Source organism: Hemitrygon akajei, chromosome 30 (genome assembly GCF_048418815.1).
Source record: "Hemitrygon akajei chromosome 30, sHemAka1.3, whole genome shotgun sequence".
Classification (NCBI taxonomy): domain Eukaryota; kingdom Metazoa; phylum Chordata; class Chondrichthyes; order Myliobatiformes; family Dasyatidae; genus Hemitrygon; species Hemitrygon akajei.
This window is the reverse complement of record NC_133153.1, coordinates 24273232-24300283: the sequence shown is the minus strand read 5'-3', so window position 1 is coordinate 24300283 and position 27052 is coordinate 24273232. Positions and strand designations below refer to the sequence as shown.

The window sequence follows — 27052 nt, the reverse complement described above, 5'->3', positions numbered from 1 at the left end:
GCTTTTTTTTGCTGGTGGGGGTCATTGCTTTGCTGCTGCTTATGCATGGGAGGGGGAAATGGGGGAGGGCTTCAGGGTTTTAACATTTAACTGTTATTCATTCTTTGGGGCATGCCTCTGTTTTTGTGGATGTTTGTGAAGAAAAATAATTTCAGCATGTATATTGTATACATTTCTCTGACATTAAATGTACCTATTGATCTATTTCTGAGAATTAATTTTTGAAGTAGCATCATTATGCATTAATTATCAACTGTGCTCTTTTTGTATATAAAATTACATCCTCAATAGATTTGCAAATAACATACCACTGTCCTTATTTATGGATAGGGTACTTATTCCATACCTCTTTCAGCTGTTTTTGTTAATGACTTAATCTGATTCTGTAACTTCTTTATTTGTTTTTCTTTCTGGTCAAGTTGCTCCTCAAGGTCCTCCAAAATAAAACAGGAATATAATTATTTGTCTGCTGAAATTAATTTTCAGTGCCCAATTTGTACAACAGGTTCAACAGCTCAATTAACTTCTCTAAAATCAAATGTCGTTTAGTAAGAGAAAATGTAATACATTTACTATTGAGGGTGAAATGAACTGTACAGTTTAGTCAGATAAGACACGATTAGCATAAAATGATTTTGACAGATTATCTAAAGACTATAACACAAAGTTTTCAGAATGGAAATACTTCACCAAGAAAGTTTTCTGCTTCAATTTCAACTTACTCGCTGATCTAGATGAAAACATCCAATTTCTTTTTATTTTTCAATGATTTGGACTACTGTACAATTTTAAGCTGCCAAGTTAAATATGAAGAAAAGTTTAAAATGCCATGAATTGTGTGACAACAACTAATTCCACTGTAACTTAATGGGCTCTTTTGAATTATATGCATTACAGTGGTGTTAAGAAATCAACCAACGAGAATTTTATTTGCAAGGAATGTTATTCTTTGTCACTTTCTTATTTCCTGTAGACTGTTTCATCAAATTGATCTGTTAAATATTATCTGGATATCCATAAAAGACATTTCACTTATCAATTAATATTACATTCTATCTCTAAATTCAGACAACCATCACTGGAACTTATCATACATGTTCTATGTTGTTGATAAAAGTATTGAACCTTTCCATTGTACAGTATGTAATCAAATCTGAATGGCATCAAAGGTGGTATTGAACTCTAGATTTCAAATTCATTTTTCTTGTTAGACTGCAGAAAATGATCTTTCAATAACATTCAGTTTGTGTTATACTTTTTAAAAGATGTCCATCCACCTGCATAAAACAACCGAGCAATATTTTAGGAATGGCAGTTTACCAACACTCACCAAGTTTTCCATTGTTAATTGAGATGTTTCCTGCTGCATTCTGTTACTGATCGTGATACCGGTTTGAGCTCGATTCAGAAGCTGATAATTCTCATTCTGAAGTTTTCTGACTTTAGCAAGTAATTCCACATTTTCTTTTGCACAGTTATCTTTCTCAGACTCTAACAATCTATATATTGTTAACAAATTGAGAACAAAGTTTGTTACAGAACTGTGAGGAATTAACAACATTGATATTTGAACATGATCCTGGGGAATCTGATTAATAGCACGTGATTTGGTGGTCTGGAATTCTTCTTGTTTTTATAATAAAAAGAGAAAAAATGGAATTGTGGCTGAAAGAAGGCCATAGTTGGGAGTTTAACATCAAAGGGTATACTTTGTGTAGAAAGGACAGGCAGGAAGACATAGGTGCTGGTGTGTTTTTGCTGATAGAGATGGAATTACATCTTCAGAACAATGGGGTCAGAGAATATTGAATCTTTGTGGGTGGAGTTAAGAAACTGCAAGTGTAAAAATAAACATCATTGGAATCATATATAGGCTTCCAAATAGTAGCCAAGATGTGAGTTTGAAATTGCAAAGGGAGCTGGAAAAGACATGTAATAAGGGTAATGTAACGGGGCACTTCAATATACAAGATGATTAGGAAAATGAGTTTGCTGTCAGATCACAAGAGAGGGAATTTGTTGAATGCCTACGAGATGACTTTTTAGAGCTGTTTATGCTTGAGCCTACTTGGGGGAAGACTGTCTTAGATTAGATGTGGTGTAATAACCCTTAGGAGATGGTGATCATAATATGATTGAATTCATACTGCTGTTTGAGAGGGAGAAGCATAACTCATATATATCAGTATTGCAATGGAATAAAGAGAATTACAGAGGCATGAGAGAGGAGCTTGCCCAGGTGGATCGCAGGAGGATACTGGCGGGGATGACAGCGGAGCAGAGATCGCTGATGGTTCCGGTAATAGTTCACAAGGCCCAGGATAGATATATCCCACAGAAGTAGTAGTTCTCAAATGGCAAGGGCAGGTAACTGTGACTGAGAAGGGAAGTTAAGGACTACATAAAAGCCAAGGAAAGGGCACATAAGGTAGCCAGCGTGGATGGGAAGTTGGATTATTGTGAAGCTTTTAAAATCTAACAAAAGGCAACTAAAAAAGCTAAAAGAAGGGAAAAGATGAAATATGAGGGCAAACAAGCCAGTAATATAAAGATCTTTTGGTTATATAAAAAATAATTGGGAGGTGAGAGTTGATAGTGGACCACTGCAAAATGACGCATGTGAGGTAGCAATGGGGGACAAAAAAATGGCAGATGAATTTAATGAGTACTTTGCATCAGTCTTCATTGTGGAAAACACTAGCCGTATGCCACAGGTCTGTGAGTGTCAGAGAGCAGGAGCTGTGTCATTGCTTTTACAAAGGAAAAAGTGCCAGGCAAATTGAAAGGTTTTAAGGTGGATAAGTCACCTGGCCCAGATGGACTACATCCCAGAGTCCAGAGAGAGATTGCAGAAGAGATTATGGATGCATTGGTCATGATCTTTCAGGAATCACTTGATTTTGGCATGGTCCCGGAGGACTGGAAGATTGCAAATGTGACTCCACTCTTTAAAGGCAAAAGAAAGGAAATTATAGGCCAGTCAGCCTCAGTGTTAGAGTCTATTATTAAGGATGAGGTTTTGCAGTTCTTGGAGACTAATAATATAATAAGTCAAAGTCAGCATTGTTTCAGTAAAGGAAAATCTTGCCTAACAAATCTATTAGAATACTTTGAGAAAATAACAACAGGATGGTCAAAGGAGAGGCAGTGAATGACATTTACTTAGATTTTTAGAAGGTATTTGATAAGATGCTACATATGAGGCTGCTTAAAAGATAAAGTCCTATGGTATTACAGGAAAGATACTGGCATGGATAGAGGAATCGCTGACAACCTGGAGGCAGTGAGTGGGAATAAAGCGGGCCTTTTCTGGTTGGCTGCTATAGACTAGTAGTATTCCTGAAGGGTCAGTTTTGGGACTGCTAATTGTCAAATTTTTTGCCAATGATTTAGATAATGGAATTGATGGCTTTGTGGCAAAGTTTGCATATGACACGATAGGTGGAGCAGTAGGAAGCAATGCGATTGCAGCAGGACTTAGACAAATTGGAAGAATGGGCAAAAAAGTGGCAGATGTTGGGAAAAGTACGATAATGCATTTTGGTAAAAGAAACAATAGTGCAAGCTATTATCTAAATGGGGAGAAAGTTTAAACATCAGAGGTGCAGAGGGACTTAGGATTCCTCGTCCAAGACTCCCAGAAGGTTAATTTGCAGGTTGCGTCTGTGGTAAAGAAGGCAAATGCAATGCTGGCATTTAGTTCAAGGGGAATAGAATTTAAAAACAAGGAGATAATGCTGAGGCATTATAAGACAGTAGTCAAGTTGCAGTTGGAGTATTGTCAACAGTTTTGGGCCACATATTTCAGAAGAGGATGTTTTGTCATTAGAGAGAGTCCAGAGGAGGTTCATCAGAATGATTCTGGAATTGAAGGGGTTAACTATGAGGAGCATTTGGCAGCTTTGGGCCTGTACTCACTGGAATTTAGAAGAATACAGGGTGATATCATTGAAACTTACAAAATGTTGAAAGGACTAGATGAGGTGGATGTGGAGAGGATGTTTCCTATGATGGGGGTATCCAGAACTAAAGAGCACAGCCTCAAAATTTTAGAACACAGGTAAGGAGGATTTTTTTTTAGCCAGAGAGTAGTGAATCCATGAAATGCTCTGTCACAGACTGAGGTGGAGGCCAAGTCCACGGTATATTTAAAGTGGAAGTTGATAGTTTCCTGATTGGTCAGGGCATCAAAGGATATGGCGAGAAGGCAGATATATGGGGTTGAGTGGGATCCAGTGTCAGCCATGATGGAATGGTGGAGTAGACTTGATGGGCTGAATGGCCTAATTCTGCTCCTATGTCTTATGGAAATTTGGCCTTTGTTTGAAGCTTATGTCAATTCGAAATAAGTGAAGTCATTCATCAAGAAAATCAAGTTAAATCAAGAAATGGAAGTTAAAAAGATTATTGAATCTCTTTACGGTTTAATAATGGCATTGTCTCTTGCAAGCCAATGGGCTATAAATCACATCTAATTATATAATTACTCTTGAAGAAGGTTAAATAAAAGCTACACGTTGGATTAGTTTACAAATCATTGCGTCATTCAGCACGGAAACAGCTCCTTCAGCTTAAATGATCCATGCCAACGAAGATTCCCGACTGTAAGTCCCAGTTGCCCACATTTGGACCATAATCCTTTAACCCTTTACTATCCATGTACCTGGCCAGGTACCTTTTAAATGTTGTTAATGTACTTGCCTTAACTGTTATGTTCTCTAACTGCAATGGTTATTTAAAAGGGAAACATAGGAGCCTGGGAAATTATGTCTAATTCATTTTACTTTCTGAGGTGTTCGTTTCATGATGTGGTAGCGTAATGACATATTCCATTCACATATTTTACATATAGACTGTAACTAATTATGTAAACAACAAAGAATGCTTAATCAAACAATATTATTCAAATATACAACGTATTGCTCTATAGTCATCTACAGTATATTATTAAACACAATTACTACGTGTACAAACATTAATAGGATAGTAAATTTGAGGATTATACCAAGATTGGGGGTGTTGTGGACAGCAAGAAAGGCTATCGTGGCTGGAAAATGGCAGATGGAATTTAATACTGTAGAGACAAGTGTGAGGTTTTGCACTTTGGGAAGACCAACCAGAGTACGCCTTATACAGAGAACGGTAGGGCATTGAGGAGTGTGGTAGAACAAAGGGATCTGGGAATACAGGTCCATAATTCATTGAAAGTGGCATCACAGGTAGATAGAGTTGTACCTACATGCTGCATCCGCAAAGCAAACAGCATTATGAAGGACCCCACGCACACCTCATACAAACTCTTCTCCTTCCTGCCGTCTGGGCAAAGGCTCTCAAGACCAGACCATGTAACAGTTTCTTCCCCCAAGCTATCAGACTCCTCAATACCCAGAGCCTGGACTGACACCAACTTACTGCCCTATTGTCTTGTTTATTATTTATTGTAATGCCTGCACTGTTTTGTGCACTTTATTCAGTCCTGGGTAGGTCTGTAGTCTAGGGTAGTTTTTTCTGTGTTGTTTTTTTATGTAGTTCAGTCTAGTTTTTGCACTGTTTCATGTAACGCCATGGTCCTGAAAAACGTTGTCTCATTTTTACTGTGTACTGTACCAGCAGTTATGGTCAAAATGACAATAATAAGTGACTTGACTTGACTTGAAAGATGCTTTTCACACGTTGGCCTTCATAAATCAGTGTACTGAGTACAGGAGATGGGATGTTATGTTGAAGTTGTATACGACACTGTTGAGCACTAATTTGGAGTAATGTGAGCAGTTTTAGTCACCTATCTACAGGAAAGATGTAAACAAGGTTGGACGAGTACAGAGAAAATTTACAGGGATGTTGCCAGGTCTAGAGGACCTGAGTTATAAGAAAAGATTGAATGGGTTAGGACTGTATTCCTTAGAATGTAGAAGATTGAGTGGAGATTTGATAGTGGTATACAAAATTATGAGGAGTATAGATAGGATAAATGCAAGCAGGCTTTTCCACCGAGGTTGGGTGGGACTACAACCAGAGATCATGGGTTAAGGGTAAAAGGTGAGAAGTTTAAGGGGAACATGGGGGAAAACTGTGGAATGAACTGTCAGCACAAGTGGTGCATGCAAGCTCGATTTCAACATTTTAGAGACGTTTGGACAGGTACGTGGTTGGCAGGGATATGGAGGCTATGGTCCCAGTGCAGGCTGATGGGAGTAGGCAGTTTAAATGTTTTCAGCATGGACTAGATGGGCCAAAAGGCCTGTTTCTGTGCTGCACTTCTCCACGACTCTATCTTCACTGGTAGCAGTGATGTTATTCAGATAACACTGAGTGCATTGAGGCACCTGGTCCACAGATTTCTGTCAGAGTTCAGGTGCAGATGCTACTTCAAAAATAAACCTATCATACTAATATAGTGATAAAGACCTTTGGTATTTACTGTGAGAAACACTTCAGAATTTTCTTCCATCTCCATCTGTAAGTAGGCCTTGGCTAAGTTCATTTTGCTGAAGCTGTTTCCACCAGAAAGGTTTGCAAAGATATCATAAACACAAGAAATTCTGCAGATGCTGGAAATCCAAGGCAACACACAAAAAGAAAAGTGTGGAGAATTCAGCAGGTCAGGCAGCATCTATGGAAATTAACAAACAGTCGACGTTTTGGGGCGAGACCCTTCCTCAGGACCGAACAGGAAGGGGGAAGATGCCAGAGTAAAAAGTTGAGGGGAGGGGAAGGAGGATAGCTGGAAGGTGATAGGTGAAGCCAGGTAGATAGTTAAGGTAAAGGCTGGAGAGGAAGGAATCTGTTAGGAGGGGAGAATAGATCATAGGAATTAGAATCAGGTTTAATATCACCAGCATATATCGTAAAATTTGTTGTCTTTGCGGCAGCAGTACAATGCAATACATAATAATAGAAAAAAACTGAATTACAAAAATATATGATCAATGTCCATTCAGAAATTGAATGGCAGAGGGAAAGAAGTTGTTCCTGAATCATTGAGTGTGTGCCTTCAGGCTCCTGTACCTCCTTCCTGATGGTAGCAATGAGAACAAGGCATGACCTGGGTGATGGGGGTCGTTAATGATGGATCCCGCCTTTTTGAGGCATCGCTCCTTGAAGATGTTCTGGATACTATGGAGGCTTGTGCACATGATGGGGCTGACTAAGCTTAAAACTAAAGTTATCTTACAATGGGTTCAGTTCTAAATGTTTCTGCAATAGTTTCATGATTTCAGCAAAGCTCACTTTGACTGGTTTGGTTGGTTTCATTGGCTATTTCATTTGTTTCAAAATACTGCTCAATTTGTTCCGTAACATTAGCCAGTTATCTGTTGTGCAATCAAATGTGTCTATCTTTCCGATGTAGAAAATCAATTCTGCATTTTTAAAAAAATGATTGCTATTATTGCCAGATACTCATTGTTTATGAACCCATCTGCTGACAGGCTTTTTGTATAACTCAATTATCTCTTCCCCCTGCCAAGGAAACATGTGCTGCACTTTTTTATTTTAACCCAAACATCTCTCTCCCCTTTCAGAGAGAAAAACGTGCTGCAATTCGACGGGTAGGTAGTCTTCTTGGATTTGTTTTAAAATTCACTCATTGCCAATGTTATGTTTTGTACATCCAGAAATGAACAAACAAAACATGTCTACTTTGTTTTACTTTAGTGAGGCGCTCACTTATGATATGGTGACGTAATGACGTATGCCATTCTCGTACTTTTACATATAACCCGTAATGAATTATGTAAACAAAAAAGAATGCTTTATCAAACAATATATCTGCAAGATTACTCAAATATTACTGAAATATTAAATACACTATGTCAACCACTTCCCCTGGCAGCTCATTCTATATACTGACTACTTACGGGGTAAAAAAAAGTTGTCTCCCAAGTTCTAGGGAAATTACTTCCCTTTAACTTTAAACCTATCTCCTTTAGGTCTTGGGCTAAAAGCCCGAGAAAAAGACTCTATATTCACCCTATTATATATTGTATAACACTAATTTTATACACCTCTAAAGGTCATGCCTCATTCTCCTACATTCTAATGAAAAAGACCCCACACTGCTCTACCTTTCTTTGTAACATAGCCCCTCAGGTCTCAGCAACATCCTCATCAATCAACTGCTGAAACATACTTGACAGCTATTCTTAATTCATATTTCATAAAAGATTACATGGAAACTATTCTAAAGTTTATTTTATTCTACAAAAAAAAGCAGAGTACCTCAGAAGAGAGAAGTCTCTGAGAAGACTTCCATAAATTAGAGGTACCCAAGAATTCCAAGTATAATAATGGAGTATTGAGAGGCTTTGGAAATAAATACTTTACAAATAAAATGACACTGGTTTAGAACAAGGATTCCCAAACTTTTTTTTAACGCCTTAAATCAATACCATTAAACAAAGGGTTGGGAATCTCTGGTTTAGACCATGCTTAAATAAATATTATTTGGTTAGTATGCTGGGTAATCAGCCTATGTTAATAATTTAGTACTGACACCTCAGAACAAATGATTGAGCCTCCAAAATCTGTTCACAACTTAGGATTTTTCAAATGATTCTAAGTATCCAAAATGAAAGTCAAAGAAAATGTAATTCAAAAGAAAAATGTAGTTGTTGGAAATCTGAAATAAAACCAGGAATGGCTACAAATTCTCAAAAGGTCAGGTAGCATCAGTGGATAGATAAAACAAAATCAAATCCTCATCTCAATAACATTGCATTACTCTAATATACCTCTCCAAAGATGCTAACTGACTATAGAGTATTTGCAGCATTTTCTGTTAATATTGTAAAAATATTTAATTACTTAATGAAATGCTTAGTCCTTTTACTGAAAGATAGCTGACTGGTAATGATTGGAATATTGATCAGATTTAGATGAAAAACAAGAGCAGGCAGCTTTTAAAAATTCTTAGGATTGAAGTTATCGTAGTGTTTCATCTTTGATCTGCTACAAATTATACTGCTGACTGCTACGTTAACAGATGGACTTTGAATATTAAACTACTGTTAAATTAGATGCTGTTCCTTCTTATGTTTTTTTTTGGCTAATATAATTCTGACTTTCTCAAAACACTGCAATCAGCGCAATTGCAAGCCTGCATTAAAGTTCTGGCGATTAACTGAAATTAGAAGTTTGGTATTTTAAATAGCTGGAGGGCTTTAATTAATACTCTAATTCAATCAGGACAGCATAGACATGTAGAGCGCCTGCAAGTAATAATACAACCTCCAATATCTCCAGTAAAAAAAACTTCTGCACAGACTATTAACATGCGACAAGTTAAGCCCCAATGAAGTACACTAACATTAGACATATCACACCTTCTGTGGAGTCCTTCTTCTTCAAGGCTGCCTTGCAATTGATCAGTAACTTCCTCCATCTTTTCTGTGAATTGCAATGATTTGCAATTAATGCATGTAGAGTTGGATTTGCTTCAGAGATTTCTACAACTGCAAAACTTTAACTGAACTATGAAAAGTCTGTGCGCTTTAGATCAATGATGCATGCCACAGATAGTCACCTTTCATTTTCACAACCTGCCCCTTCAAATGTTTCTCAATCTCCTGTTTCTCTTTTTGTAGCTCTAGGATTTGCAGTTTGAGTTCGGGGATGACCTGGATGTACACAGAATTGATTAAATCCAATGAAGATTAATTCAATACCATCAACAACATAGAATATATTGCAGCTCATGGCATCAAGGACCCAATGTCTAAATAGCACTGATATAAAAACGGCCCATGTCAATGACTTAACATTGAGATACCATGATAGAGCTGATGTGTAAATAACATGAATTCTTTAAACTACATCCTGTTGCTGTTGGTTTTTACCAGATGCCTCACCCAAATGGGCAGTCCTCACATGATTTTTTTTGATGCACCAGCTTGTGTCTGACCTGACATAATTTGAATAGACACCCAGGATAAACTTGTACCATTTGTCAGTACTTTCTGGCAAGGTGATAACACAAGGTAGGAAAACCTTTAAAGAAATCTTACTGGTTGGGCACATTGTCAGTTTTGATAGTTTTTCCAAAATGTAATAACATTTAGCAGGAGATCATTGGGTTGTAGTTGGTCAATGAGATCTTTAGCTAATTTCTCCAACCCACAGTCTCAAGGTTTCTCATATCTTCTTATGACAAAGGAGGCCCTTCAGCCCTTTATGCCTATACTAGTTTTCACAGCAATCACCTATTTACAGTATTTCCTACAACTGTTCTCTCTCATCATCGAACTACACTAAGAGTTATGAACAATTCCCATTAACCTAATGATCACCACACCTTTGGGATGTGAGAGGAAATGGGACTACCTAGGTGAAAACTATATCAGAGGGAGTGGGGATGGACTCAGAATGTACGTCTTTGCCTGGAATTGCTGGAGTGGACTTGGAGGCAATTCGATGTGGTGGAGGCGAGGCAAAGCAAAGTTGAGGAAAGATCCAAGGTTTAAGGGCTGGCTGAATAGAGGTGGCAGAGCCTGAGGGTGTATCAAAGTGGCAGGGAGTGAGGAACAACCCAAGGCTTGGACAATTTAAGTGTTGGGCTAGATTGAAATGGTCAGGGCGTCAGGGTCAGACACAAGGGACAGTCTGATTGGTTTGGCTCACGGATCCACAGGGTTTGCTCATTTCTGTGCTGGACTGAGGCTGTGGCCTATAGCTAGTGGACTTCTGGATCGGCTGCACTGACACCTGGCTTTGTGAACTTCAGCTTTGAATGCTGTTTGTTTTGTTTTCTTTCTCTCTCTCCCCACACTCTGGGTGTTTGGACGGTCTTCTTTTGTTTTTAATGGATTTTGTTTGGTTTCTTTGCTTCATGGATGCCTGTAAGGAGATGAATCTCAAGGTTGTATAAAGTATACATACTTAGATAACAAATGTACTTTGAAGATCAGTTGTTTGAGCAATTCAGAAAGGTTAGTACCAATGACCACTGTGTATTTTACTGCCAAATGACTACCCACGGACAGATAAGTACACCAGAAACCATCACTTCAATCTCATTAGATTTGGTTTCAAATTCATTTCTGACAAGTCATCAACTAACCGAGCTTGGACTTTGTTACACATTTGGGATAGAAATGTCTGTTGGTCCCAGCATTCAACCCCTTAATAATTTTAATGTACCATGTTTTCATTGGCCAGCCTGGTCAAGTCCAGTCGGATGTTCTCATTGGTACGATTTTCTTCTTGGAACTTTTGCTGCAAGTAAGATGTGTCTTCAGAGAGTTGTTCAATTTTCAAGCTGAGTTCTTCAATTTCCTTCTCATAGTTCTCTTTCTGAGACTGAATATGCGATTCCATCACTCTGTGTGACACAGAGGCCCACAATTAATAGGATTTTTGTAAAGGCAAAAGGTTCTTTTTACATACAGCAGAAGATAAAAAGCGCCTGGAAAACTCACTAGAAGTGTAAGACTGTAGGTCATTAGAATGGGCCTCCCAAACTATGGTTGGCTATGTGGGAGGGAGGGGGGAGGGTTAGTTTGATCTTGGAGTAGATTAAAGGTCAGCACAATATTGTCGACTAAAGTGCCTGTACTGTGCTTTACTGTTCTATGTTCAAGTCACTTCTGCCATTCATTTGGATCACAGCTGATTGAACTTTCCGCAAATCCATCTTCCTGCCCTTTCCACACAACTGTTGATTCCTTCACTAATTAGAAATCTATCTCTCGGAGCCTCAGATATACCCTATGACCCTGTCCCGCATGCTTACGGTGGAAGGTGCCACTCACAAGCATGTGAGAGAAGAAACTCTCTCTCCTCACAGTCTCAAAGGGTGTCCTTTGATTCCAAGATTGCTCAGTCTGGTTCTGCACTCCCTCGTAGCACGTCCACCGCTCATAACAAGTCCACATTAACCCTGGCCGGACTTCCAAGGTTCATTTCAATAAGATTACTTCTCATTCTTCTAAACACAAATCACCAAGCTATTTAACCATTCTTTACAGAATGTTAACCCTTATTTCAAAGGGGTAGGAGTTCAAAGCGGGGAAGTCTTAGAGCAAGGATAACCAGGATCATCCATGTTCTCTAGACAGTCACCAGTGAAATAATTTCTTAAATTTATTTTCTTAATTCGGGGCCAGAAAGGTCTCCACGTTGTTCACAGTGTTTTAGAGGCTTATATAATTGCTGCTTTTGAATGCCAACCCCTTAGAAATGAGGGCTAACATTCCATTAGCCTTCCCTACTGCCCACTGCACCTGTGTGCTAACTTCCTGCGCCTCATGGACAGGGGCCCCAGAACTACCTTTTTTGCTGCAGCTCCCTCGTATTTCCCCCACTGAAATAAAACTGTTCTTTTATTCTTTCGTCCACTATGAACAGCTTCACATACCCTACATTAGACTCCAATGAGAGAGAGAAAGATTAAGTAAGGATGAAAGATATTTGGAGGGAGAAAAGTTCTGAGGGAGAGTGAGAGAGAAAGTTGAAGTATAAGAGAGGCAAATAATGGAAACGAGGACGGGAAGGACAGAAAATACAAAGGAACATTAGCACATGGGAACGCTTAGCAAGGAATGTGTATTTAACATGGGAAAGTCTGCAGATGCTGGAAATCCAAAGCAACACACACCAAATGCTGGAGGAGCTCAGCAGGTCAGGCAGCATCTATAGAAAAGAGTAATTAGACGACATTTCAGGCCATGACCCTTCTTTAGGACTGGAAGGGAGGGGGGAGGAAGCCAGAATAAAAAGCTGAGGCAAGGGGAAGGAGGATAGTTAGGAGGTGATATGTGAAGCAGGTGGGTGGGAAACGGAAATGCCTGGAGAGGAAGGAATCTGATAGGAGAGGAGCGTGGACCATTGGAGAGAGGAAAGGAAGAGGGGACCCAAAAGGAGGTGATAGGCAGGTGAGAATAGGCCAGAGTGGAGAACAGAAGAAGGGGGGAGGAGGAGGGAATTTTTAAAAATGTTTATCTTTGAATCATAGTGGACTTCTGATGTAAAATCATCATACAATAACAGAAAACACTGGAAACAGTCTGTGGCTTAGGCAGTATCTATAGGAAGAGTAAGAGATGACATTTCAGATCCCAAGACCTTTTGTCAGAAATGACAGAGTTCCATGTTTCCCAGTGCTGAAGAAGGAACCCTGACCTGAACAAACAACTGTTTCTCTTTCCACAGATGCTGACCGACCTGCGGAGTGTTTTCAGCATTTCCTGTTTTTACTTCAGATTTCTGGCATCTGCAGTTCTGTTGACTTTACTTTTGATTTCAATGTTTGAAGTAGCTAAAAGGCAGCTGTTTAGCCTATAATGGACTCAAGGATTTAGTGACACCTGCACATACACGGACAAGCATTTACTGTACGGACTGTGTGTAGGAGAGTGAAATAAGGTTTCTCCAAAGTGACCAGCTAAAAGTAGAAAGCTGGGGCGAGGGAAGATCTGGATTCTTCAACCTCAACCTTAGTAACCTTGGTGGTAACGTGAAGGGGGCAAGAACAGTCCTTTCCATGACAAAAATTAACTCAACATGGGGCCTATTGGTTAAATTTGCAATATTTTTTTATCATTATTGCCAACTCTCCCCCAACCCAGGTTTCGGCTCAGCAGTCGTAAGTGTGTCATGGTAGTGTAGCGGTGAGCACATTCGCTTTACAGCGCCAGTGACTGTTGGATTCCCGCCACCGTTTGTAAGGAGTTTGTACGTCCACATGGATTTTCTCCAGGTGCTCCGGTGTCCTACCATTATTCCAAAGATGGACGGTTAGGGTTAGTGCGTTGTGGACATGCCAGGCTGGTGCGGCAAGCACGGTGACTCTTGTGGGCTGCTCCCACACAGCCCGCACTGGTCTGACTTGATGCATTTCACTGTCTGTTTCGATGTACAGCTGACAACTAAAGCTGAAGTTTCTTTCTAACCAGTTCAGCAGTGAAGGAACGAACTGGAAAGCTGGAGGAAGTGATCCAAATCTGGTCAGACTTTCTGATCCCCATGGGCCTGTGTTAACGCATCATGCTGTGGAAAAAGGAGGTATCCATACAAAAGCCCTAAATAAGGGCAGAGGGAATCCAAAGTCGGGCTCTGAAAACCGGAGTGAGGAGTGGGAAATGTGAACAGCAGGCTGAAAGAGGGAGGAATCAGGGACTGGAGAACAGCTTGGAGAACAATTACAACCAACCAAAATACACCTGTGCCTCACAGTCAGCCTATAACTGGCACGAGGAAATCTGCAGATCAAAATCCAAGCAGCACAAACAAGATGCTGGAGGAACTCAGCAGGCCAGGCAGCGTCTATGGAAAAGAGTAAACAGTCGACGTTTCGGGCCGAGACTCTTCATCAGTGCTGAAGAAGGCTCTCGGCCTGAAACATCGACTGTTGACTCTTTTCCTGGCCTGCTGAGATCCTCCAGCATTTTGTGTGTGTTAGCCTATACCTGAAGTCAGTCAGTTAGACTTGTGCCCACAACGTTCACTTCAGTAGTGACAGAGATAGGGAACCAGCACCGTGCTATAGTGTTCGATGACTGTAACTCACTATGACAATGTATCAAAACATCAAGAGACACCCCATGCCTTTGGTTTGTCATGGAACTTTATCTCAACAAGTAGTGCCTTTGGAATCTTCAAACCACTCAATGTACCAATATATAACCGATATGAGCAATCAATTATCAACAATACAGTTCTGCATGTCAAGGACACCATTGGAAGGTACTAACATATACAGTACACAATTTAACCTTCACAATAATATGTCCATTGCAATACTAAGGACAGTATCTTCTTGAATAATAACCTTCTTTTAGCGCTCCAAGTTAATTTTTCCTTAAGTACAAGTTTATTCTTCAAATAACACTGCTGGTAATTCAATACTCATTTTCTATTAGATATCTGTCTAGTTGTACTTAAAGTCTAATAATTAATACATAATTGCTACTACAGAGCAATAATGTTTTAAAAAGGTCATTTTTCATCTACTGTATATTACCATAAACTCCATGAACATTAGTACAATTTGAACTAGCTTTAATAAAATCTGATCCTATAGTAGTGTACTTACCTCACAATATTTATTCTGCTTTAATGCATATAGAATTTCCATATTCAGAGATAAGTACTACTATAGAAAGCATTTACAAATAATTCCCTAACATTGTCATTCTATATCCTACAAGGATGAATTTATTTTCTATTACCTGCTAGCTCTTTTCAGTCCTTCATAGGCCAACCAAAGTTCTCCATCTTCATTTAGTTGTTCCATGTCTTCTGAAAAAAGCCTTAAAACAAAACATAATTTTACAAGAATATAATTCAAATTATTTTGCCATATCTAACCATGCTGTTACGAAAAATACAAGTTTTAAAAATGTTTTCTTTGAACACGAGTATAAATTTAAACAGACAATTCTAGCAATTTAAACGCTGGCCCAGATAGACTGGGGGCTCCTCTCTCTGCAACGCGAATGCGGTGAGACTGCCCTCGGCTGCTAAGCTTCACTTCTGCGAACTTTGCAGTGATTTTCCCCGCTAATTTGATGAACAGAATACTGAGGCTGTGGGCCTACTCTAGGCTGCTCCAGAGATTTGGATCTAAAGAGTTAATTTGGTTCGGAATACTGTTGCTCTTGCTTGCTACTACTGTTTGCATGATTTGTGATTTTTCTCTTTCTCTGTCTTTACTTTTTTTTAAAAAGTTGTGTTCTTTCAGATTTCTTGCCTTATGGCTGCCTGTAAGCAAAGAAATCTCAAGGTGTATAATTCATACATTCTTTGAAAATAAATATACTTTAAATCTTTGAATCTAAATCTGACTCCTTTCTCGTTGTATCACTGGATGGTAACCTGCACTATCCTTCTTCTATACAAAGTTAATAATTACTTATACAGATTTAGAGTTAATAACTCTGATTTTTATTTCTCCAATGTGATGCTTTCAATTATTATATTAACCTTGAAAGCAAAATTGCCTCTGCATTTCAAAAATCACAAGTTAGAATTAAAAGACAAATATCACATGGGGAAAAAGTTTCTTGTGCAATAAATATTAACTACAAAAGTTGTTATTTGATTCCTGTTATTAGAAGTTATAATAATGTAGGAGTATAATAACCTGTACAATGAAGCAAAGGTTATTTTAATAATCATAAAAGTTTTACTATCTTCTTACTTCATCTTTTTTAAACCAATGTTGTCCTTTTATTCACTAGAACTTGTGCTTTGGTATTCCAATTTCCTCGGTAATCTCTGCCTATGGAAATAAAGAAGGGTTTTCCTACTACCCAGGGAAAAAGAGACTGAGCAGAAGGTGAGAACTTGGACTGGACTGCACTCCTGTTATGACAGGCTTGCAGCATTTTTCTAAGGCAGCTGCCTTTGCTTTTTGAACAGCTACTTCCCATTGGAGGCCTTCCGACTTAAATAAGGCACTGAAGTTTCTGTGGAACAGGATTGTTTTTTGCCCGATGGTCCTGGTCTGAAGCAACATGCTGAGTAAGAAGAGTTGTAAGCAAAGGTTGGGTCTGTTTACCAGTCTCGGTCTACACAGAACATAAAAATCAAGGCTGTAGTCTACAGTTTATTAAAATCTTCCTATAGTGTATGTTATTAAAATACAAGTGAAACTGACAGATAAAGAATGTACAACAATCTAAAAGTACACACAATAATTATATCACTGAAACTAATTTTTGAAGGAGGTCCTCTCATGTTAATTATGGGCTCTTTAAAATCCTCATTCAAATATAATCATGTCCACAACTGACTTAAGGCTTTTTCTGAGAAGATGCTGGATTTAGGCACCACAGTGTGACATATCATATGTACTCAAAGATGTGATAGTGACTGAAATGTGCCCGAGTGAGTGATATTTGGATGTCATCTAACAGGGAGGTTTTACAATCCTGCCAACAAGTCATTTAGTTTTATTTGCTGTGGGTGTTTATGAAGAGCAGCAGCAGATGGTACACACAGTCATACCCTACGATTTGAAGTGATGTGTTGCTCTGCCACTAATTTCATTTGGAGCAAGTCCAAGTTTTATTCCATTGCATATTAAAAGAAGCCACAGTTTAGCACAAACACCATCTTCATCAGTTCTCAGATCTTCACACTATGTTAGGAACACAAGTGTTAATATTTGGTTATTTCTGCCAAAGTAAAGTATGAAAGTTCATACCTCTTTCGTAATTCTTCTCCCTCTAAACCTCCAAGGAGCTGCTGTGTAATTTCTTCCACTTTTTCTGTTAAGATGTAAAATATGTGTATAGTCTTACAACATTGATTGAGTTCAAAAGGCATATAATATCACATGCTGCTTGTTGTGCTTCTAAATAAATAGGATAAATTAATACCAACAGAATTCAAACCACACAGATCCATCTGAATGCTTTCTGTTCTTTTGTTCTTCCATTTCAAAATTCGACACAAACATTATCTTAAAGTGAAACTTTAGGTTCTAGAAAACTTTAGTGAGCTGCCTTTATGTTAGATTTTGGAGGTGTTACTGCCACTCAGCCGTTGTGCACTGTAGCTAATCCCAGCTGCTTGAAAGGGGGAAATATTTACTGAGTACATCTCACTTGTTTAAAATCAGCATGAAGAAACAATCCAAGACATCCCAATGCCCAAACTCAATGCAGGTTAAAAGTAACTTCAAAACACCAAATGCTGTGTACTGATCCATTTTCATTGCGGAAGGAAATAAATTTTTACATTGAATTGTCAGTTGCTTACTGCTGTGGAGAAATTGCTTATGTGCATTTTTAACGTGATTGAGAGTGCTGATCGAGTCAAGATGCAAAATAATGATGTTATTTATTTATTGAGATACAGCACAGAACAGGCCACTCTGGCCCTTCAACCCGCACCAACAAACAAACCCCGATTTAACCCTAGCCTAATACCAGGACAATTTACAATGGCCAGTTAATCAAGTAACCAGTATACCTTTGGACTGTTAGAGGAAACCAGAGCACCTGGAGGAAACCCACACAGTTAGAGGGAGAACAAACGCCGTCCGGGAAACAGCGAGAATCAAACCCGGGTCACTGGTACTGTAAGGCATTGTGCTAACCGCTATGCTACCATGCTGCCCAGTGAAAATATAACTCACTTTCTTTTTAATCTTTACTGGACCCTTTCTAATTCCTTCACATCTTCTTATAATGAGGGAATCAGAATTAAACAGTTGAGCTTGTTTTACAAAGATTCAGCATGGTCTCCCTACTTTTATACTCTGTACATTCACAGTTAAAAGTCCAAAAGCGTGAGTCATATTAAATGCTTCCCACTTTGAGGGAACTGTGTGCCCTCATTGTTCCTACTCCCCTTCTAGAGGAGTATCCATGATTCTAAGTTGCCTCACAGATCCAAGATCAAGGGTTCAATGCTGACCCTGCTGTTGCCTGTGTGGAGGTTCCACGTTCTTCCTATGACTGTCCTGTTTCATCCCCCATCCTAAAGACATGCTGGTTGGTAATTTAATTGAGCAAAGCAAATTGCCCCTGGTGTAGGTACAGTGTCAGGTACATTAGGGAGAGTGAATGATTGAGAGAGACAGAAGACAGGTTATAGGGCGACAGTGGGGGAGCTGAAAAGAGCCAGCATACACTTGCTGGGTTGAATGTGGTAAGGAGATACAAGGATCAATCTTTCTTTCTTTCTAGGCCTCTCTGGCCCTTTGAGCCATACAACCCCACAACCCCGCCCTAATCATGGGACAATTTACAATGAAGAGTTAACCTACCCTGGTGGCTTTGGACTGTGGGTGGAAACCTGAGTACCCGGGGAAAACCCAGGCATTTTATAGGGAGGACTTACAGAGCAATGCCAGAATTGAACTCCCAACTCTGGAGCACCATCATGTAGCAGCATTGTGCCAACCCCTGCACTACTGCAGCATCTCATAGGGTGACAACAAATATTATTTCAGGTCAATCTAATCTCAAAATACACTAATGATAAATACGTATATATACAGCATATTCTTAAAGTGGTTGGGCCAGAAGTATAGCAGGTGAGCCAGAATAAACTGTAAATACACTGAGCCAGAATACACCCGGCTCTGACCACCGATTCAGCAGAGATCACTGTCTTCCCATCAGCTCAGCTCATCTCTGACTTCCACGTACAAAACATGGGCGAGTTCATGTCTCCATCACCAGTCTAGTTAGTCCCACCCCTCGGCTGTTTCTCCAATACATTTATGCCTTCATCAGAATTGCTTCTTGCACTTATACAGAAGTCAAAAAAATCATCCTTGGTTTACCAACTATGTTCTCACTTTCACATGGCTCATGTCTGACTCTTCTCTTTCTTGGCACTTCTGTCTCCATCTCAGGGACAGGATAGTGAGCAATATCTATTTAAAGCTTACCCATTTTGACAACTATCTCCTATATTTCCTCTCACCCTGTCTCTCATAAGGCCTCCATTCCATTATCCCATTTGTTGACAAACTCAATAACGAAAGGAGAGGGATATGGGACAGACAAGGACAAATTCAAACAAACTCAGGTAGACAACTAGTTTGGCATGGACACTGTGCCAAAAGTTTGCTTCTGTACTGATCAGTTGTGATTCTAGTATATCTGCTCTAATGACCAGATTTACTTCATCAGTGCTTTTGAAGTGTTTTTCTTTGTCTTCAACTTCTCCTCCACTATAGTCGATATGGCTCTCAACAGTGTCTCCTCCATGTCCCGCATTCCCGCTCTCACCCTCTCTCCTCCCAGCCAGAAACCTAATTGTTCTCCCCTTTTTTACCTTCCACCGCAACAGCCCCCACATTCACTGGATTAATTTCCATAATTTTTTGCCACCCCAATGAGATAACACAACCAGACACATCTTCTTGTGTCTTCCTCTTTCAGCATTGTAAATAAACAATTCCTTTTGCAATTTCCAGGTTCATTCCACCACCTGCACCATCCCCTCTCCATCTCACAGCACTGTTCCCTGAAACAGCAGGAGACGCTTCACCATTCTACCCATTCCCTTCTCACCGTCTATGACCCAGGCTGTCTTTCTAGGTGAAACAACAGTTCTTCTAATTAATGTATCACATTCAATGCTCACTTTACACTGAAGAAACCAATCACAGGTTTGGCTCAAGAACATTTCCACCCAGTCCACAAAGATGCATTGGGCATCCAGTTACTCCATTTTAACTGTGTCCCTCTTGAACTCTGATCATTGCATCTTTGACCTCCTAAGTTTCTCCCATTGATACCCAACGCAAGCTCCAAGAGTACAAGATTCAATTTAACAATGTTAGGTAGCCACACTTCTTTTTCACTCACTCTCACTCTTTTCTCACTCTTTTGTAAGATAGTTCTTCTCTTGAGAATTATGCTCTACAGACATTAGACCATAAGACATAGGAGCAGAATTAGGCCATTTTATCAAGGCTGATTTACTATCCCTATCAACCCTATTCTCTTGCCTTCTCCCCATAACCTTTAACGCCCTGATTAATCAAGAATCTATCAACCTTTGCTTTAAATATACCCAATGACTTGGCCTCCACAGCCATTTGTGGCAATGAATTCCACAGATTCACTATACTCTGGCTAAATAAATTCCTCTTCACCTCTGTTCTAAAGGTATGTCCTTATACTCTGTGGTTGTGCCCTCTTGGAATAGACTCCCCCACCATAGGAAACATCCTCTCCACTTCCACTCTACCTCAGCCTTTCAATATTCAATAGGTTTCAATGAGACTTCCACTCATTCTTCTAAACTCAAGCAAATACAGACCTACAGCCATCAAACGCTCCTCATACATAAACCATTTCATTCCCAGAAACCTTTCATTGCCATCACATCTTTTCTAAAACTGTTCACAATACTCCAAGTGTGGTCTGACTAATGCCTTATAAAGCCTCACCATTACATCCTTGCTTTCTATTGCTCTCAAAATGAATGTTAACATTATATTTGCCTTCCTTACCACTGACTGTGGTGAACTACATATACCTGTCTGGACACGCCCCCTGATGACTGCTCCTGTGGCTCCTCCCACAGACCCCTGTATAAAGGTGATGGAGGTCTGAGCCCGGCCTCTCAGTCTCCAGGATGTAGTATGGTGGTCACTCACTGCTTGTTCCTTCTTCCAGTCAATAAAAGCCGATACCTCGCTTTTACATCTCAGAGTGAGTTATTGATGGTGCATCACTGACTCAAGCTGCAAGTTAACCTTCAGGGAGTCCTCCATAAGAACTCCCAAATCCCTTTGTACCTCTAACTTTTGAATTTTCTCTTCGTTTAGAAAATAATCTACACCATTATATCTTCGACCAAAGTGCATGACCATAAATTTCCCTGCACTATATTCCATCTGCCACTCCTTTGCCCATCTTCCCTGTCTGACAAAGTTTATCAGCAGGCTCCATATTTCCCCAAATGTACCTGCCCCTCCACCTATCTTTGTATTGTCCACAAACTTGGCCACAAAACCATCAATTCCAACATCCAAATTATTGACATATAATGTAAAATGAAATGGTCTCAACACCAACATTTGTGGAACATCACTAGTCACCATCAGCCAACCAGAAAAGACCCCCTTTATTCCCACACTTTGCCTCCTGGCAGGCAGCCAATCTTCTATCCATGCTAGTATCTTTCCTGTAAAACCATTGTTAAGCATCCTCATGTGCAGTACCTTGTCAAATGCCTTCTGAAAATCAAAGTAAACAATATCCACTGGTTTTCCTTTGTCTATCCTGCTTGTTATTTTCTCAAAGAATTCCAACAAATTTGTCAGACCAGATTTCCCCTTAAGGAAACAATATACATTTTGGCCTATTTTATCATGAGCTTCTAAGTACCCTGAAACCTCGTCCTTAATAACAACTTCCCAACCACTGAGGTCAAGCTAACTGGCCTATAATTTCCCTTCTTCTACCTCCCTCTCTTCTTAAAGAGCTGAGTGACATTTCTTATTTTCCATTCCTCTAGAACCATTCCAAATCTGGTGATTCTTGAAAGATCAGTACCTATGCCTCCACAATATCTTTCATTACTTCTTTCAGAACCCTGTGGTGTAGTCCATCTAGTCCAGGTGACTTACTTACCTCCAAACATTTCAGCTTCCCAAGCACCTTCTCCTTAATAATAGCAACTTCACTCACTTTTACCCCCTGACATTCTTGGATTTCTGGCATACTGCTAGTGTCTTTCACAGTGAAGATTGACACAAAATACTTATTAAGTTCTTCCACCATTTTTTTATCCCCCATTACTACCTCTCCAAGGTAATTTTCCAGCAGTCCAATATCCATTCTTGCCTCTCTTTTACTCTTTATATATCTGAAAAATGTTTGGTATCCTCTTTTATTTTATTGGGTGGCTTACCTTCACTTATCACCTTTTCTCTCTTTATGGTTTTTTCGCTGCTCTCTGCAGCTTCCCAATCCTCTAACTTCCCACTAATTTTTACTATAATATATGCCCTCTCTTTGGCTTTTATGTTGGCTTTGACTTCTCTTGTCAGCCGCAGATGAGTCATCCTCCCTTTAGAATATCTCTTTATCTTTGGGATGTATTGCTGTTCTGCTGTCATCTCTGATAGTGTTTCCTTCCATTCAATTTTTGCCAGCACCTCTCTCATGCCTCTATAATTCCCTTCACTCCACTGTAATAACGATACGTACATTTAACTTTCTTCTTCTTCTCAAACTGCAGTGTGAATTCAATCATATATTATGATCACTGCCTCCTAAGGGTCCTTTTACTTTAAGCTCCCTGATCAATTCTGATTCATTATGCAACACCCAATCCAAAATTGCTGTTCTGCTAGTGGGATCAACCTCAAGTTGCTCTAGAAAGCCATCTTGTGGGCATTCAACAAGATTTTGCTAATCCTGCTTTGGAAAATAGCATTTGCAAAGAGCAACCCAGTCCCCACGTACCACTGAATATTCTAGAATACTCAATGCTCAATACACTCTTACCTCGCATTTCTTTCCTTTGATTTTGCAGGCACAGTTCTAGACCTTGTTTCTTCAGTTCAAGTGTTGCAATGTCCCCTTTAAGTTTTGGAATTATCTGTGAATAGACACTTTACTTAATATTTTACACACACATCATATTTAGCTCTGATGGTCAACTACTATCAGGTGGAACTTGATAGCTGGGCTAAAATTGCTAACACAGATATCTAACTATGTGCGCCTTTCAATTGCATATGACGGTGACAGTTCATTCATGTCAGCTCACGTTTATTTCAGATTCTCACTCCTGGAGGAGACAAAATTGAATCTCCTTTTGCCAAGCATTTTACAGCAGGTCACCTGGCCTCCCTGGTGTGCACGACCCCTCTCCTGGCAAATATTTTGTTGACCAGGACTTCCAGATCCCTTTGAGTCAATCTAGGAGCTCTGTCGCTCTCCCCTACAGGCCCCTCTCTTCTCCCAGCCAATCGCAGAGGGTCCTCCTGCATTATTCTGGTTGCCATGGCAACTGCATCATTAATGGCCGCTGACCTTCTGTTATGGCCGCACTGAAATGAGGGCTGGCCTTTCTGAGATCTGCTTTAGCCTATCTTTCTGGATGCAAAGCATCTAACTGCTGTATGAAATTCCGGCCAACCTACTAATACATTTTGTAGATTAACCTTATTTGGCAATATTGCTCAATGCAACAATGTTTTCAAACTTCATAAAAGGGCAGAACCCCCGTTCCAGGTCTAGGTGCTTATTGCACATACCAGTGCTTCACTGGTCAGCTGTGTTATTTCTTGCCGTAGACTCTCATTTGCCAGGTACTCTTCCTGAATCTGCTCCTGCAATTGAATTCTTTCTTCTCTCAGTTGTTTTACTTCATCAGCCAGGGCCTCTATCTGATGCTCATAGTCCTCCTTCTGGTTTTGAAAACTGTTCTCCAATTTCCTTAAAGGACGAGAGCAGAAATAGTACGATTAGCTGTAAAACCGCATCATCTCATAACTGTCACAAAGCCCTTTCTCATGCATTTCTCTGTTACCTAATTGAGATTTATACCTAACAAAGAGGCTATTTTTCCCATTCCCCTGTCCCTTCTGTTGGACAATTTAGGCTAATTCCATTTCCCACCTCTTGGGCCACAGCCTTCTCAGCGTCCCCACTCCTAATCGAGGTGCTTTGTAAACTCAAGTGGGATTTTGTGCCTCCACCACCTTTTCAGGCACTTAGTTCCAGAACTACTCAATTTTTATTTCCATGGACTTTCTAAAGAGAGTAAACAGATTGTGATAACACAGATTGATTTCAGGATGAAACAGTGAGCACTTTTTCCTAAATGGAGCCTCTCCATTCCATTGGTTAGTTCTTATTGTTTATGATAGAGACTAACCATGTAGCCAGGATCTAGCTAAAACATCTCTAATAAATACAGAAAATGCAAGAAATACTCAGCGGGTCAAGCAGCAACTATAAAGAGTGAAACAGATTGTTCCAGTCTAAAACTTGTTCAACTTTTTGAACTGAACTGTTAACTCAATTTCTTTTTCAGCTGCCTGAACTGCTGAATATTTGCAGCATTTCCCCCTGCCCCATTCTATTTCAGATTTCCAAAGTAATTTAAAAAAAATCCCATTTTGTCCTAAATACATATATTTGTGATTTTTTTTCCTGAACAAATGATACACTAGGCACGCTGAAGACACATACAATGACAATACCAAGATTTAAAGGCTCCTATCATAAAAATAATGAAATTGAGAGAAAAATATCATCAAGCTTGCTACATTATTCTGTGTCAAATTCCCTTCACCTTTCACCTTTAAGAATTGTGAATGGAAAAATATTGACTTTACTGGAATTGGAAAAGATAATGAGAGAACTGAAAGTGCCATTTTATAACAAAATTAAGTGCTGCCAAGACTGTTCATGTGATCCATTGCCCAAAATGAATAGCTAGGCATTCCCTATATTAAAAACTAATAGAAACTGCCAAGGGAAAAGGCAATATCTCTAAAGTGCAATTCCTTTTTAATAGAATAACATTTGGATTGCTTTCTGTGCTGTCAAATGTCGTACTGCAAAAAGGAAATAGCCAAAAAAAATCACAGAGAATTTAGAAAACTGGTTCTGACAGAGCAGACATGATCTTTCACTTCCTTAGTTACCATTTTCACAAGGATCACTTCAAATTCTGATGCTACAAAACAAATTTTGCCATTTTTGATCTGTGACCTGGACAATGTTTCAGTCTGTTGATTGCGGGATTGCATATTGGTTTGAAAATGGGGTCTGAATCCTGGGAGTATGTTCAGGAGTGGGGTTTCAGTGCTCTTAATATCATGATGGACCTTTAATTCCTTAAGCAGTTTTCCCAAGGAGGAAATGAAGTATTTTGAGCCACTACACTTATAATAAGGAAAAAACATGATGCACACTGATAGTTCTACAAACTCTTTACCCAAATGAATAAATTCAGTAGTGAATTTGGGTATAATTAACATAAGCGATAAGGAGCTCTCTACTCTACAAACAAAAACTGTCATCTTTATTTCTCCACATGTGAAGATTTGATAATTATTTACTTACACCACCAATTCTTTAAGTATCTCAGCCTTCTTTGTAATTCTCTTTAAAGTCCTCTTTTTAAACTAAGCTTTCATCAGCTTCTACTTCCTTAGGTGCAATGTCTGTATGCCCTTTCAAATTATATTTCTGTGAAATACTTCGATAGTTTTTCAGTTTTAAGGGCACTACATAAATTCAAAGTGTTGCTATTAGTGGTTTATGAGCATCTTAAATTATTAAGAATGCTGTTGTTTTCTAATTGATTACAATTCAATGGCATTTGAAAATGATGACATTCATTCTAATTGCACCATTTTCAATGGCCATCTGGCCATCTAAATAAAATGTTGCAATGACGTTAGCAAGACAAAAGTCGTTCCTTAATTCAATTATTGTTTCAAGCCCACAGATGCACATGATGTAATTTATCTTCCAGCAGATACGATTTTTATATCAGTTGAATCACTCACAGCAGTTAACATGGCATTCAAACTTATCTGCTGAAGAAGGCTATTATTACATCCTAGTCTGCCATAACCATTGTAAAAACAAAAGTAATACTTTAGAGACCTGCAGCTTTACCAGTAAAATTTTACACAATGTATTTGTGTCTTTACTTCATTATATCTGGTTGCTTTGAAAGACAAACTAGGCACAAAAGTGCAGCAATTTATTAACAGAATCAGAACCAGGTTTAATATCGCTGGCATATGTCGTGAATTTCATTGTTATGCGACAACATAATAATAAAAAACTGTAAATTACGGAATATATAAAAAAGTTAAATTAAGTAAGTATTGTAAAAAGTGAAAAAAATAGTGACATAGTGTTCCTGCCTGGATTCAATGTCCATTCAGAAATCTGATGGCAGAGGGGAAGAAGCTGTTCCTGAATTTTTGAGTGTCTGTCTTCAGGAAATTAACATATAAAATCTGTATATATGCCCAAATACCTTTCTGTAGTTGAGCTCGTAATAAGGAAGCTCGGTTTCTTCAGGACATCAATTGCTATTACATATCTCATTACATCCTTGCTGTAACTTAAAAAAATGATAAATATGCACTTGATGTGAAAAACATGTCCTTGGAACCAAGTCTGAGACTATGTACTTCTTGTTCAGCTTATCATTTCAATTATTCTTTCAATGTAATACTGAGAGGAAACCCAATTTTCATTTGAAAAGGAGAAACAGCATGCCATACAGATAGAATCTCTCTATACCTTTTTTGACGTTCGTCCCTTTCAAAATCTTCAAGATGCTGCTGTGTAATTTGATCCAATTTTTCTGCAAATAGAAATGATCAAATATTCATTTGCTAAATTTCTTCTATAACAAACACTTTGATCTTGTTCCTGTCAGCAATTTCAATCAACACTATTAAAAAATCTGAACTTTCATAGGATCAGTGGAAGAATTTTCACACATTTTCAATGTTACAGCAGTGTTTTTATAAAAAGGGTTTCAGTGATTTGATTCCGTTTTCTGATTAAAAATTCTAGGTTATTGCCCATTCTGAGACTGCTTTCATAATCCAAATCAACTTTACAGACTAGCATTAACTACACTGTCAGAAATG

General features: G+C 39.0%; 1 protein-coding gene across 2 annotated transcripts in view; it reads right to left on the bottom strand.

Annotated features, from left to right (window-relative positions):
* myo5c (myosin VC) overlaps positions 1 to 27052 on the bottom strand; it is a 124546-nt gene that overhangs the window by 20205 nt on the left and 77289 nt on the right. Inside the window, exons 24-33 of one of the 2 annotated variants that reach the window (XM_073033137.1) lie at positions 26697 to 26760; positions 23678 to 23858; positions 22923 to 23016; positions 17144 to 17207; positions 15165 to 15245; positions 11137 to 11317; positions 9524 to 9617; positions 9324 to 9387; positions 1331 to 1499; positions 347 to 434 (exon numbers count right to left, since the gene is read on the bottom strand). In XM_073033137.1, coding sequence (XP_072889238.1) covers positions 347 to 434; positions 1331 to 1499; positions 9324 to 9387; positions 9524 to 9617; positions 11137 to 11317; positions 15165 to 15245; positions 17144 to 17207; positions 22923 to 23016; positions 23678 to 23858; positions 26697 to 26760 — 1080 coding nt within the window. The remainder of the gene's footprint in view (positions 1 to 346; positions 435 to 1330; positions 1500 to 9323; positions 9388 to 9523; positions 9618 to 11136; positions 11318 to 15164; positions 15246 to 17143; positions 17208 to 22922; positions 23017 to 23677; positions 23859 to 26696; positions 26761 to 27052) is intronic. The other variant, XM_073033138.1, reaches the window with a different exon arrangement.